This window comes from Rhipicephalus sanguineus, chromosome 8 (genome assembly GCF_013339695.2).
Source record: "Rhipicephalus sanguineus isolate Rsan-2018 chromosome 8, BIME_Rsan_1.4, whole genome shotgun sequence".
In the NCBI taxonomy this organism is placed as follows: domain Eukaryota; kingdom Metazoa; phylum Arthropoda; class Arachnida; order Ixodida; family Ixodidae; genus Rhipicephalus; species Rhipicephalus sanguineus.
In genome coordinates this window covers 13,660,308-13,674,764 of record NC_051183.1, presented here as the reverse complement: position 1 = coordinate 13,674,764, position 14,457 = coordinate 13,660,308, and the positions used below count along the sequence as shown (strand labels likewise).

Genomic DNA, 14,457 nt, shown 5'->3' with positions numbered 1-14,457 from the left:
AATACTGATCTCGATAGGTTAATACCGTCGGCAAGAGCAAAAGCACTTGCGCTCACCACCCGAAAGAGCATGTTTCCGAGACGAACCAGAGGCAAATCATGACTTCACCTTTGCGGATAATGCGTTGCGATATCTCTGATGGGCATTGTTTTTGAATCCTCCTTCGATGCATACCGAGATTAATTCCAGGGGCGAAGGTAGAAAATTTTTTCGTGGTGAGGGGGCACCTCCTTGATCTGAGTGGGGGACGGGCAGGCATATATGTGGTCAAGTGTCATATTTTTGTGCTCTATATGCCATGGGGAAAAAATATAAATAAAACAATAAAAATTCGGAGGGGGGGGGGGGGCGGTGTGCCACTGCCGCCAAGTATAATATTTCTCGCGTCAGCGATCTCTGTTCAGCGCGGTATCCGTTTGCGGGCGCAATAATTATACTCGCGTAACGTCGCTGGCCGGCAGAATTGTTTCCTAATCGAAAGAAATAAAGTATTATCCTCCCGGCCGTGTAGAGATCAAACTTCAAAGTATGTTTTTCGAGACATTTTGCGTTTACAAGCAATATAAGCGTGTATTGCTTCATGCTTCGGATGGCAGTGCCAAGGATTTTCTGCTGTAAAAATTCTAAGATGCTGGAGCGATGTCAGTGAAATCGAAACAACTAGGCAAAAGATGAAACACAGAGATTAAGAAAACAGACTAAAACAATTGAGTCGGATCACTGTTAGCAAAAATTTAGAGTACTTTTATTCTGGGGTAAAGATGTGTCGTTTGCATTTGCCGCGAGTTTTTACCGCCTCCGCTCCGTGGCTCCCGAGCGGCCGAACTGCAACTCTGCAACTACACCCATCATGTTGTGGCCTCCGAGCGCTAAAAACCTGCCGGCACGTTTAATCTCGGAGGCCATGCTCACGCACTCTCTCATTGAAAGCCGCCGCTGGGCTGAGCCATGTGCAGTTTGAATCCAGCTGCAGCCGTGCCAGACAACGCGCGCTGAGCGTAAACGCACGTGGGAAGCGTAACGTTTTACGTCAGTTCGGCCTTTTTTACCAGTATCTTGTTGACTAGCGTTATTGCTCTTGTAATGAGCAGAGTCACCGGTAATCGTCAATCTATTAAGAAAGGAAATATGTTTGTGCCGCACTGTGTTGTGTTGTGGGTGTGTTGAAGGAAAACTGTGGCATCTTTCCGCGCTCGGTGCACAGAATCAGGATGGATGTTTGTCGTCCCAAACAGGGCGAGACTGACGAGGAACTCATTCGCTTGCAAGAAGAGTTTCTGAAAAGCGGCGAGAAACCATCGGTCCAAGTGGTTCGAGCCGAACGGAAGAATCATGAATCCGAAGCGAAGACGCACTCGGTCGCTGAACCAAACGAAACCACTGGTGTTTGTGATCGAAATCCGCCGATATCTGCGTCAAATGCCAGCGATAAATCACCTGACGTGGTGCACGTGCAACTGGAATCCGTGCTGTGCGATGTCATTGTAAGATATCGTCCCGTATTTGCGCGTACACGCTTGCGTTAAAAAAAAAGGAAAAAAAAAAGCATTGTGTTTGCTAATGTGTTGTACGTAACAGCAGGTGTCCTACAGGCACTTTCTATTGCCATTGAAAGTGCACGGTGTGAAACCTGTGTTAGATGTGTTCATTTGTAAGGGTACTTGCTTGGGCCAGTTGGTATCTAGTCATTGTTACGTTATTGCGCACCACTTTGAGGACGAGGACTGAACCACTGAAATTTTATTCGTTTCGTATTCACAGTAGCACTTGATTCATACGAAAGTGCTGATGCATAGACGTAGGAAAACATTCCGAGTGTAGTGCAATTTCTTGTGTTTACTGACTAGTGCTTTTGAGCTTAGTTGATAACTACAGATGACAAGTGGTGAACGTTTCAATCAGACACACACTTTAGGCGTGTGTATCATGACAAGTGGTGAACGTTTCAATCTGACACACACTTTAGGCGTGTGTATCGCTAACGCTACTAGCTGATATTGGGATATGATCCATCTCATGATGTGAATTATAGGAACAATGCAAACAGAGGAAGCAAAGAAGCCTTAACCACTCCTTGTCCATTAAGGTGTGTCACAGTGCTAAATAAGTTGATGCATCTCTCTTATATATTTATCTATGGCATCAATGAAACAATGCTTTCTCAAGGAATACACCATTCACATGCAACATGTCAACTCTGTTGTTCCCCCTGTATTTCATTATCTGAAAGAGAACAAATACACCAGTATCTCACCAATTCCACCTCTATTATGCAATGAACCATGGTTTACATTTTCCTTTCACCCCCCCCCCTCCGTAAACCTAAGTCTTATCTCACTTTCTAATACTGGAAAGTATCCCTCCCATGTAAACTCTCCCTTTAGCACTTCTAACACTTCCTGAACATCTGTAAGAATTTTTGCTTCAGCTAGATCCCTGCTCTGTTTAATCCTGCCCGCTGCTTAATCAACCATGTGCCCCGAGCTTGGCAGATTTATTCCTTATTTTTTTTTATAACTCTTCATCACAAAGTGCCACTAGTCGTAGCTCACTTGTTGCAGTAGTAGCGTTAGCAGTAGTACTTACTAGGGTTGTGTGAATAGCAATATTTGAGACTCAGTTGAATACCACATTACTTTTCTAATAGTTTTCCAGTACTAAGCCGCCATTTTTACAACTAATACAAAATATTCACATTCTGTTATTAATAATTTAGGCATTAAGATCACAAGTCGGGCATCTAGAACAAATAAAGAGGTTCTTCACATGCACAGAACTTGTATAGCTGTTACCTGCCTTAGAGGCATAGCATGCTGCATTTTGTGAGTGTTCATGATTTATGCATTTACTATGCCCTTCAGGATGAAACTTATCGTACTTTTAGCATGATAGCGTTGAAGAAGTCATGTTGCAGAAAATGCAGTGTCGACATCAACGGCATTGGTTGTGAGCGAAAAATCGGCACTGTCCGTGAGGATAAACTCTTGATAGATGCAAAGAATAAAAATCGGGGTTCAAGGCAGACTTGAATCCAGGAATTCTGCGTAGCAGACAAGTATTCTACTGCATAGCCCCGCCAGTGCTTGATATTGCGTCTGAAGAAAACCTAAAACAATCGTCATGTTGAGCGAGGAGTCACGTTAACAGATGTAATATTTTGTATCAGAAGCGTAGGATCATACCAGGCATCACACCACGTGAACTACGTAATGAGTGAGTGGTTGAGAGCTGCCAACCCATTACAGAGTGCTGAGCTATAATTCATTCAACCCATCAGCCACAGCATCAACAGTGTGCAGCTACGTAGGTGCCTGTATTACCTCACAGACGCGTAGTGGGCAGTTTACAACAGTTACATCCTAGTAGTAGTTTACGTCCTTTACATCCATGCAAACATTTTGTCATGACATGTACGTCGAGGGGTTTCATCAGTTGTGCGTGACATTATAATGGTAGCAGGCAGAACTCGCCAGCGATGCGCTTCATGGTGAAATCTCTAGATTTCTTCACCCTTTTCTTACTAGTGCATGTTTATGGCATGCAAAATAAACAACTTGTTGAAAGCCCAGCTTCATGTCCTTATTTGTTTTATTCAGTCCTGCCTTTTCTTTTTTCGCTAAAGTAATAAGTTATTCTCGGCTATAAAAGTCTCCACCATGAACAACTAGCCGTGCTTCTCACTCTTATTGTAATCTGTTCCGACTACACTTTAGCCTTATATTAAAATGTGTTCTATGTAGTTACTAATGGCGATTTTTGTGTTACCCATGGTTATCAAACTAGGTAATGTGGATGGGCTTACACAAAAGAAGGCCAGTGTTGGGAATATTTTCTGTTTGATTGTTAATTTATGTGTTTTTGACCATCCACACGAAACTAATAATGTATGAACACTTTGTCTTTATAAATTACGCAGGAACGCAATGTTGACAAGGATATCATTAGACCTCCGTCTCCCACAACGGTGCCATTTCCAGAGCCCACGAGAGTTTCGGTAGGCACACATTTTTCTTCTTCTGACCTCTTTCCAATGTCTGCAGGGGTGCTTTCCTTACACTACCTCGTTGTATTGGTATTAATTACACGGATTAATTTCACGCAGTAGGAGTGTTCCTACCGACAGCCAAATAGACGGGCAATTTTCATGGTTACAACAAAAGATGTGCAACTTGGGAGTAGACTCATAAAGTCATTACAGCAGATATGTCACGTGGTTGTGATAGTGGCAGTATTACTTTACAGAAGGGCTATTAGCAAGCTTTGCCTAAAGCAGTGGGTGCTGTTTGATGAACAATATGTTCCAAGTTAATTAATGTGGTTTTTGATAGAAGGCCTTTGTCTCACAGGCCTGACACTTTTATATGCACACCGACATGTGTAGTTCCATTGCCACTGTTCACCACGGTTATTGATAGGCGCCAGAAATACGGCTTTATTCCTTCATTCTGGGCATTTATGACAGCGTCTGGTGCATCACCTTCTTTAATGCAGGGCGCTGCAGTGCAAGGTCGCAAGAGCCTTTTTGCGTCGAGGTTCAAGACGCTGAACGCAGCAGGGCACAAGCGCGATGCTCCAAAACCGCCATCTTCAATGTCGCCACCTGGCTCGGCCCTGTCGAAGGATGATTACGAAGCCGTGCACGCCGAAAACCTCGGACGGTTGGCTTCCATGTCGCACGAGGAAAAAATGAAAGCACAGCAGGAGCTCCTTTCTCGGCTGGGTACACCTCTTCTTTGCTTGTCCACAACGTTACAGTGTGCACTTTTTATGAACCAGGTGGTTTTCCACATATAACCTGGACATGTATTAGTTATCTGTTGCCAGTAATACGCCACTTCAATCGCTTTAGGCGCATTACCTGAAGAGGTATTGTTTCAACATTTCCAAGTTCAATCAAAGGTCAAATGAACGTGAAATATGCCACATTCAAATGTTATAGAATAAAGATTGGGAAAATGTTAATACTTTTTATGATAGTTTTCAAAGCGATAGTTCAATAGATAGTTTTCAAAATGATTAGAGAATAAAGATTTCTGCAGCCACTTCTAGTGTCCCACATTGCATTTTGTATGATAAAAATTTAGTGAACTGTAGTGCAGAGATTTATATGAATGTCACTTCACCTTATCTTCCAGTATGTAACTTGTATAGGATCTTTAGCCAAAGGAGTTGGGCTCATCACTTGAATATTTTTGTCTGTCACTTAGACCCTGCTACGGTGGCATTCCTGCGATCTCGACGGAAACCTGCAGACTCAGATGGCTTGAGAAGAGAGCATGCAAGGATGGCTTCCGGCGATTGCATCTCTGCTTCAAAAGATAACGTGCACACTGATGCCTCGTCTGGTACGAAGCAACAGATGCCAGGTACGTGCTGGTAGGCCTTTGTGCACCATTGTGATTTGACCCTTAGCGATGTGGCGTCCTCATTTGCAAGCATGACTTACATTTGCCACTTCCGTGCATTATTGGCAAGTAAGCGAACGCTAACACTGAGCTAATGGTTAATTAAGCACTCTTGTTGCCTAAAGTTCCTTTATATCACTTCTGGTTGAAATAGTTTGCTGCACACGATCGCTTTGGTAGAGGGAGTACCCTGTTTAACCCCTTGAGGGTTTTCGCCGTACCTGTATGGCAGAAGCCTCCTGGTACCAAAGGGTTTTCATCGTACATGTACGGCATAGCGTTTATTTTTAAAACGCGCACCTTTTTCGATCATTTCTCTCGCTTGGCCTGTGCTTCCGCACTTCGGGAATACGTGGAATTTTTTTCATGCCCTAATGTCTCTGCGTTGTATTTTTATTTTGCTTCCCAAAACGGCGCGCCGGCTATCCCTTGCCCATCCGAGCGCGTTCGCGGTGCAGCTGGTTTAAAGTGCGCGCCTTTTTCGATCATTTCTGTTGCTTTGCATGTGCTGCCACGCTTCGGGAATACGTGGAATTTTTTTCATGCGCCGATGTCTCTCCGTTGTTGCTTTTTTTATGCTTCGCAAAACGGCGCGCCGGCTATCACTTGCGCAACCGAGTGCGCCCGCGGAGTGGTTGGTTTCAAACGCGCGCCTTCTTCGATCATTTCTCTTGCTTGGAATGTGCTGCCACGCTTCGGGAATACGTGGAATTTTTTTTTAATGCGCCATTGTCTCTCCGTCTTTCTTTTTTTTTTTTTTTTCCAAAGCGGCGCGGTGGCGTTCAGTTGCGCATTGGAATGCGCGCACGCGGTGCGGCTGGTTTCGATTTCGTCCTTCGGGTAGTTTTCGCTTCTTGCGCCCGCAAAGCTGATGGCTGTTTGGTTTCTAATCTCTCAAAGGGTGACCACTTGTTACTGTCTCGTTTATTGCACCCCAGGGCGCGATTACATCTGTTTCCGTGCGGCGCTAAATTACACAAACTACGTCGCCGTGATTGCGTTTCCTGTTTTGGGGTCTCGGAAAAGCTAACTACGTCTTGTTGGCGATAAGGCGAAGGATTACTGCAGATTTTTCACTCGTTTTGCTTTCCGGACGGGCGCACAACCATAGAGTTTTCTTGCGTGCGCTCACTGACGCAGTTGACGCTTTGGAAGCGCGCGCCGGTTGCTCTGTTGCCGGTGAGTCGAGCAGCGATTCTTCAGATGCGGACTATTCCCCAAGTGCCGAATCAGAATCTGATTAATTGGATTTTAGTTTGTCAGACGAGGATATTTTGACGAGTTTAGACTCCGATGACGATCACGGAGCGACATCTGAAAAGCGTGCGCGGCGAGCCATGCCTCAATGACTATCACACGCTGAAAAGTTTTGTGTTAGAGCACAAACATTTTTAGCTGGAAAAGTACTCTGGTGAGCTACGTTTAATACAATGCATAATTTTTATTTATAAAAAACTGTTCAGCTTCTTTTTTTCAGGATTTTGCTTGATTTTACTACGAATAAACCATGTGTACGTAACAACAAAAATGATGTTTTTGTCACTTTACGGTCACGAAAAAAAATTTAGACAATTTTTTTCTTAAATAAAATCGTCTGAAGAATTTATTTCAGCAATTAAAAAATTACACATTTTTGGAATGGATTTCGCGAAAAAATTCGACCCTCAAAGGGTTAATGAGACGTTGGATGTGGGGTGTATCAGCAGGAATTTCAAAATATTTTTTTTGGCTTTTTAGGAATGCTCGCCGCCAGCGAATAACTGTTGCATGCAAATTGAGTGGGTCGTTGAATTCTGTTTAGGAAGAAATATAACATTATAGACTTTACAATAATTCGACAAATATTTACATTTCAATTACAATTAATTGCTATAATACAGGCTATGATTTATATTAACACCTCCTCTTGCTTTAAATTTGGTCTCCAGAACCTTGGCATCAAATTATGTAAATTTCACACATTTATAGACAGTCTGTCATAATGTGTGTCACAAAATGTTAAGTACCATTTAAGTTCACTATTTAATTGCCTTACTGACAACTGCATTTCATACAAAATATGAAAATTTGCTTGTCATTTAAAGAAAGCATTAGAAAAATGCTGCAATATTTCAGATGTTTATCGTGAATTGAAAATAACTGATTAAATGAACATCCTTTGCATGAACGACCTTTGTGGATGACACATGTAAGTTATGCATTTAGCAATGAAGCCTTAACAGACTCGGGTGTCTGCTTATGTCAGAATACCTAATATTTTACAGACTAAATGTGTAAAAAGTGCATCAAGCAGGCACGTAGGCAAGGGGGACCCCCCCCCCCTCGAAATTCATCATCCAGCCTTCTATATTCCCGGGCAACTTTCTTTTTCTTTTTGTCATGGAAAGACTTTCTTTCGAACAATTAGGCCTTGCCCCCCCCCCCCCCCCCCCCCCGAAAAAAAAATCCTGGCTACGTGCCTGGCATCAAGCATTATGTTAAGTGATGAAGTGCTGCTTTGCAAGTCGGTAGCGCTGCCGCACGTTATGTGTGCTTTCAATTCTGTGCCTGGTTATGTGAGTTTGTGCCGGTGACTCCTCATTGCATGTTACATCAGCCAAGTGACTGCTTTCATTTCTACTTCCACAGGCTCCCATACCAAGTTACACCCTTTAGGTTTCATAATGGAACGTTCAAAACTGGATTCTTCTAAGCCAAATGTGACCACAGCTTCTGAAGTGAAGATTAACATGCCGGCTTGCTCTACCACTGATACTTCCGAAGCAGATGATGCCCAAGTGCCAGCATTAGGTGAGCACTTTGTTGGTCAGTACTACCTATGGACCTGTAGTATCATCATCCTACTCATTGTAGCCAGCCTATTTCAAGCCGGCATCCGGTGAAAGGCCCCTTGCAGTGATGCCTCTTAAATTGGCACACACTAGAAAATTTTCTCTAAATTTCCTAATCTTCCCAACTGTCCCTCCCCCTCTGTTTTGTTTCTGGTCCTTGTCACTCTGACAAGTGATTGAGCGGCTGTGTATTTCATAACCTTCCAGGCTCAATTCTTTTTTACCATGATGCTCTTGCAGTAAACACACAGCTTTCAGATGTTGACATGTAGAAGTTTAATAAGTACTGAATTGGGAGGGGGGGGGGGGAATGAGTGCAGAGCTCATTTGTCATTGAAGACAGTTTGCCATGTGCCCTGACTTTTCGTGGGATCTCTAAATGAGTACATACTTCACTTTTATAGTACTACCATACCTTCCTATTCCTTGTGGTCCTGCGGATGTGAATTGGGGCCACCGGCTAGAGCCTACTACAGTCGGGTACAACTCTAGAAATCACGACCTCAAAGGCACATGAATGTGAGCCGTGCTGCCAGTGACTCCACCGCCTGGCACCCAAGCAATGCTGTTTGTTTAGTCACAGAGGTAATTTGTGGTCATGCTTCAATTGTCTCGGTGGGGCCTCTCCTGCCTTCTCAAAGGGCCAGTAAACATGCTCCGACTCTTTCTTTGTACCTCCCAAAAAAGCCAGCTAGTTTGTGAAGAAGGCTGCAATCATCACATTTTGCAAATATCGCAGTGCTTGGTGCTGCGTAGGCGCTCCATTTCGAAAAACAAGTGTGACCAGTCCTTTTCGCCTGCACAGTGTCCTAATGTTGCCCATGGGCAAGATTACGTAGCATCGACTTCGTAGATTGGTGCTCTGCACTACGAAACGGCGCCCTGGCCCTGCAGTGATGCAGTTTTGGCCACACAATCTGCATTTTCATTTTCCAATGCTGCCCTCTGCCGTTTTTGTAGAGCCAAGACTACGGGGACAAGCGGTATCGCCAGAACAAAAGCTTCCGAGATCAAGAGGCGTCTCGTGACTTTACTGCTAGAAAAGGGCGCATGCGCGTTGGCATATGTGTTTACCTTGCCAGTGCCTCGCGCTTCCTCACCACGCCACTCTGACACAAGCTTTTGTAGTGGAAGCCTTGCTCAGTTGTTAGCTACGCACCAAGGATGTAATTGCTAATGTTGTGTTACGTTTCCAAAGTGGGCGTAGTCACAACAAAGAGCTACGCCTACCCCTCTTGCTTTCTTGAAGGGTGGCAAGGCTGAGCGAGAAAACGAAACCAGTGGAAGCAGGTTGTTCTACAACCTGTAACTTCCTTGAACAATAATTAGAACTAACAGACAAGAAAGCAGGCAGAAAAAGGCTTCCACGCTTAAATGCACATATATACCCCATAAAGTGGATGGGGGGATGAGCGCTGCTGTAGCCGAATTGGTAGAGCATCGGATACGTTATTCAAAGGACGCAGGTTCCGTCCCTGCAAGCAGCAAGTTATCTTTTCGTCCACATTATTTTGTTCACATTTACATGATAATTACTACAAATAACATCCCCTATACTTTCCTTGACTTTCTTGTCTGTTAGTTGTAATTAATGTTGAGTCTTAAAAATAAAAACAAGCTCTTGAAATTCCCCTTCTTTCGTTCCTTATAACAGCACTTATTCACGAAATTCTTGCGAGAGCAAGTTCACATCGTACAACTGCGCAGTTATCTCTCCATCACAAATTTTGCACCACGAGGTTGTTTACTGGCCCTTAAAGTTGTATCTGACTATAGACTGTATCTGACTATAGTCCAGAATTTTTTTAGTGTAAGCTTGCTCTGGGTAGTTTGGTTCTTATAGTTGTGCAGCAGCAGAAAAACACCCATCCTTGGTCACATGGCAGAGTGTGGAAAACTGCCATTTGGTTTTTAGCTGCATTCGTGTTTTGGTTTGGCACACCATGCAGATGAAGAGGAGCTGCCAATCAAGCCATCGGAAGCAGCCCAGAAATGGATTCACATGGACGACGTCGAGAAAGACAAGCTGCAGTGGATGACCATGCTCCCGCCCGTGAAGGCTCCAGATCCCAAGGTGTCGTAATCTTAGCTCCTGGAGTCTGGTTGCTGAGTCTGTGTTTGGCTCATGGCTAAGCATGGGAGATGCCAAGCAAGCAGAATAGATAAGAGCCTACACTTGATATGCAAGAACAAATTTCATTGCATCTGTCTTCTTTCTGTACTACTGTGAGGAAATAGTGGTGTGTGAATGTTTGAAAATTTTGATTATTACATCGATTAAACTGGATTTCTTCTTCACTTCAAATAGCCACTACTAAAAAATACGAATATTTTTCGAACAATTGATAAATACTTAAACACGTCTACACAATATTGGTGCGAAAGAATGATAAAGTTTTAATCCCCCGGGCTTAGTATATACGCACAAAACGTGAGAGCTAATCATGCACATTCTCTGAAAGTTCTGTGTAAGCAAGGATACTGCCTGTTTGTCCTTGATGTTCCGTTTGTGCTTTTAATGGTACAATTACAAATACTAGGATGTGGACATCATGTTATAACATCATATTACAATATTATAGTAACTGTAAATAAGGCTTTTCAGTATTCAGAAACTATGGAAAAGTTTTTGATATTTGATTCTATTTGCATCTTTCACCATTTGATTTGGTCTCAAAAGCTGCTTTTCGCAGACCACTACAGGGGGGGGGGGGGGGAGTGTGCAACACTGGACGATATTCAACCCTCCACCTGTCAGCAGCAAAGGAGTATGTTGCAATCTGAAACATTAGAAAAGCTTGTCAAGCTACGTGGTTGTGGGATCGAATCCTGGCCGCGGCAGCCACATTTCGATGGAGGCGAAATGTTCGCTTAGATTTAGGTGCACGTTAAAGAATCCCAGTTGGATGAAATTTCCAGAGATTTCCACTACGGCGTCCCACATAATCTATCGAGGTTTTGGAACGTAAAATCCCAGCAATAATTTTTTATTATTAATTGGCAAGCCATGCATATACGGTGTCTTCTTTAATTGGCTAGAAAACTTAAGCTGGCAGGTATGCTTAGCAGACATAATGCAGAAACAATGCTAGTAGCACTGTGGTAGAAGTTTCACTCTGTGTATTTAGTGCGGGTGCTTTCTTTATTCTCCCTGTGGAATGCTTACTTCACATGCAACTACAACACGTGGACATGCGGTAACGTCAAATCATGTAGTATTCTCTGTGTACCGTTATGCTTCCATTATGCATCATACAGTGTTTTGCACTGTGGCCGCTGGTCATAGCAAAGTGTCACTCCATTTGTTCGCTGGAAAATCATTCTGTATTCATGACGCCTTCAGTGTCGTGATTACGCTATACTTAGTGACATAAGAGTGTTAGAAGTGCTGTTACACCAAAAACATAATGCGTACCTTTCATACGTAATACTATATTTTGGTTATAAATGCAAGCCTTGGGAAAAGTCTCCACCTTTTGCAGTCCTGTCTGCTGTTAAAAGGTGACCACTATCTTCGAAATTTTTTTTTACAATTTTGATCATATACAGATTAAATCTTCGGCCAAAATATATTTTAGCCTGCTAAAAGCAGATATCCAATTCATTTTTTTCTTTTCTAAAGTAGTTTTCGAGATAATCAGTATGCTATAAAAAATTGATTTAACCAACATTTCTGCAGTTTTATCATTAAATATCCCAGAAAAATTTATATGGCCATATTTTAGAACAATTGGAGACCACAGCTAGACCATCACTGCAATTTTAGCTCCATTCATGTCAAAGTTATTGCCATGTGTAATGTGGTGGTTGGGAACCCCAGAATATTTGTGAGTTGTATCACCAAATAAAATATTGTTTCATGAAAGATATCATAATTTGTTACCTTTATTGTGTGCAAGTACTCGTAAGCTTTCAATTGCAACAATAATCATGGTAATCTCACTTCTATATCAAAGCATACTGCGGGCAACAGCACAGCAAATAGGAGAAAAGTGCCTCTTTGTTGGGGCTGTTGGTGAGCAAAAATGGTCATAAAGCTGACTTTAGAGCACAATAACAAAAAAACACTCATCAAAATGCATTATTATTGCAGCAATAGGTTATTTTGGATGTCTAGATTGCATAAAAAATTATTTCAAAAAGTATATTTTTTGGCGATATTTCCAGGAGACCAGTGTCTGCCCATAAGTTGCGTTATGTCTGCATTACATTAGCGTGTGGAATATGGCATGTTTGCATTGCGGGTCACATGCTTTGCTTAATTATTATTATACTAACGTTTTAGAACTTCTATATTTTTCAACTGTTCCTCGTTTTATGTGTAATCGTTCTGTTGCGCAGGATGCGGCTGCACCGTGTGTCGGGCGATTCGACTTTGACGGGGAGCTGGTGCCTCCCGACCAAGAAGTGCCAATTCACAGGGGCTTGCATCACCACGGCGATAACCCCGAGGTCAGGCTCATTGTATGAAATGTCCGATTACAGTAGAACCCCGCTGTTACGTTCCTCACTGCTGCGTTTTCCCGGCTGTTACGTCGTTTTCCGCCGGTCCCGGCATAGCTCCCATAGGATACAATGTATTGGGAACCCCGCTGTTACGTCGTAACTGTCGGACCGTTCCCGTATGATACGTCGCGAAGTGCGCTCGGAGCCGACCGAGTGACTACCAAAGAGAGTGGCGATGGTGCATTTTCACGCAGCTTGGCCTCGTTTGACCGTAATATTAGCCGCATGAGAGGCGCAAGCAACAGAATCTTTCAATTGATGCAAACAAAAGCATGGCCTTCGAGATTCAAATTGCAAAGATGGCGTCTATGACGTAACTGCTCGCGAAAGCAAGGCCTTCGAGATTGGCATTTACTATTGACAAAAGCATAGCCTTTGAGATTTGCATTGCACAAACATGGCGTGTATGACGTCATTGCTTGCGAAAGCAAGGCCTTCGAGATTGGCATTCACTTCTGCCATTGCGTTGGCGTAGACTCATCATCATCGTTATTTGTCGGAGAACGGGAGGAGTTCGAGCTGGTTGGAGCTCGCATGGTCGTGCGTGCGGTTCGCGGTCGGACTCGCCGCGCTGGTCGTGATTGCGTGTGCTTAGTTCTTTCATGCCTAGAGCTGTTGGTGTTAAAAAAATCACATACGTTGATTACATTTCTGTGGATGAGGCCGTCCTTAGCTCCGCGTTTCTATCCATCAACTAGATCGCGGCTGAGCGCACCAATTTTCGTGCTGCTCGTAAGAATTGAAATAAAATTCTGTACCACTAAATATTTTGCCGTTTTTCCTGTTTTTCGTCTCTTACGTTTCCCGTCTCTTACGTTTATTTCCTACGGTCCCTTCAAAAACGTATCAGCGGGGTTCTACTGTAATAATGCGCATTGGTGAGCTAGCAGGTACATGACTGGAAAAACGAGCAGGAAGGGCTAAAAATGGGTACTAGACAAAAAAAAATAATAAGTAAATAATAAGGCCCATTGTCGTGTGTTCATCCTAGTCCTAGACTCGTTTTCAATGCTGTTTGTTCTTCTGTTGGAAGATATGTCGTAAGTATAAATGATAGACGGTCCCTCTCACAAGAAGCCACTTGTGCGATATTATGGGGCTGCATGCTCAATTATGGCATTGTCTTGATTTGAGTATTCTGTTATGCTGGCAAGTCGAAGGGTGCACACATTCTGAATTTTTTCCTTTTTCTTTTCTCTCTCTCTTTTTTGGTTATTCATAGTGACTGAGAGTGGGGGTCGAAGGAGCATGCATTGTGAATTTAAAAGTCACGTTCTGAAAACGTTAATTTAAACCAAGCGTGTGACTGAAAGTGTCACTGTTAAAGTGTTAACAATCACTACATTGCATGGACAGTAACCGTCTTTACTGATCTTCAGCTGGCCGGCTACAGCACTGCAGAAATCCTGAGGCTCTTGCGAAGCCAGGTGCGCTCACAACGCCTGCTGGCCCTGCAACTGCTGGAGCGCATGCTCACAAAGGTAAACATCTTGTATTGCTTTTGCCCATCTTTTTCCTGCATTCAAAAGCTTCAGCTGTCCGTTGAATAGCTCATCAAACTTAATTCCTCGTTTTCAAACGCGCAAGCGTATCTACGCCAACTCAACATGAAAACTGTTCGTCCATTCATCCCTCTGTCATGTAAGACAATCATCACTCTAACGAAAGCAAATAAATTTTCTTGGCGGGGCTGGGTGTGAGCCCATTCCACATGC

At 43.3% G+C, this 14,457-nt stretch overlaps 1 protein-coding gene across 1 annotated transcript in view; it reads left to right on the top strand.

Annotated features, from left to right (window-relative positions):
• The first annotated feature begins 986 nt into the window (after nt 1-986).
• The window catches only part of LOC119401409 (RNA polymerase II-associated protein 1), a 38,600-nt gene continuing 25,129 nt past the window's right edge, over nt 987-14,457 (top strand). Inside the window, exons 1-8 of the mRNA XM_037668187.2 lie at nt 987-1,484; nt 3,917-3,994; nt 4,492-4,720; nt 5,208-5,366; nt 8,034-8,195; nt 10,186-10,310; nt 12,578-12,688; nt 14,122-14,223. Of these exons, the coding sequence (XP_037524115.1) occupies nt 1,212-1,484; nt 3,917-3,994; nt 4,492-4,720; nt 5,208-5,366; nt 8,034-8,195; nt 10,186-10,310; nt 12,578-12,688; nt 14,122-14,223 (1,239 nt within the window). The 5' untranslated portion in view covers nt 987-1,211. The remainder of the gene's footprint in view (nt 1,485-3,916; nt 3,995-4,491; nt 4,721-5,207; nt 5,367-8,033; nt 8,196-10,185; nt 10,311-12,577; nt 12,689-14,121; nt 14,224-14,457) is intronic.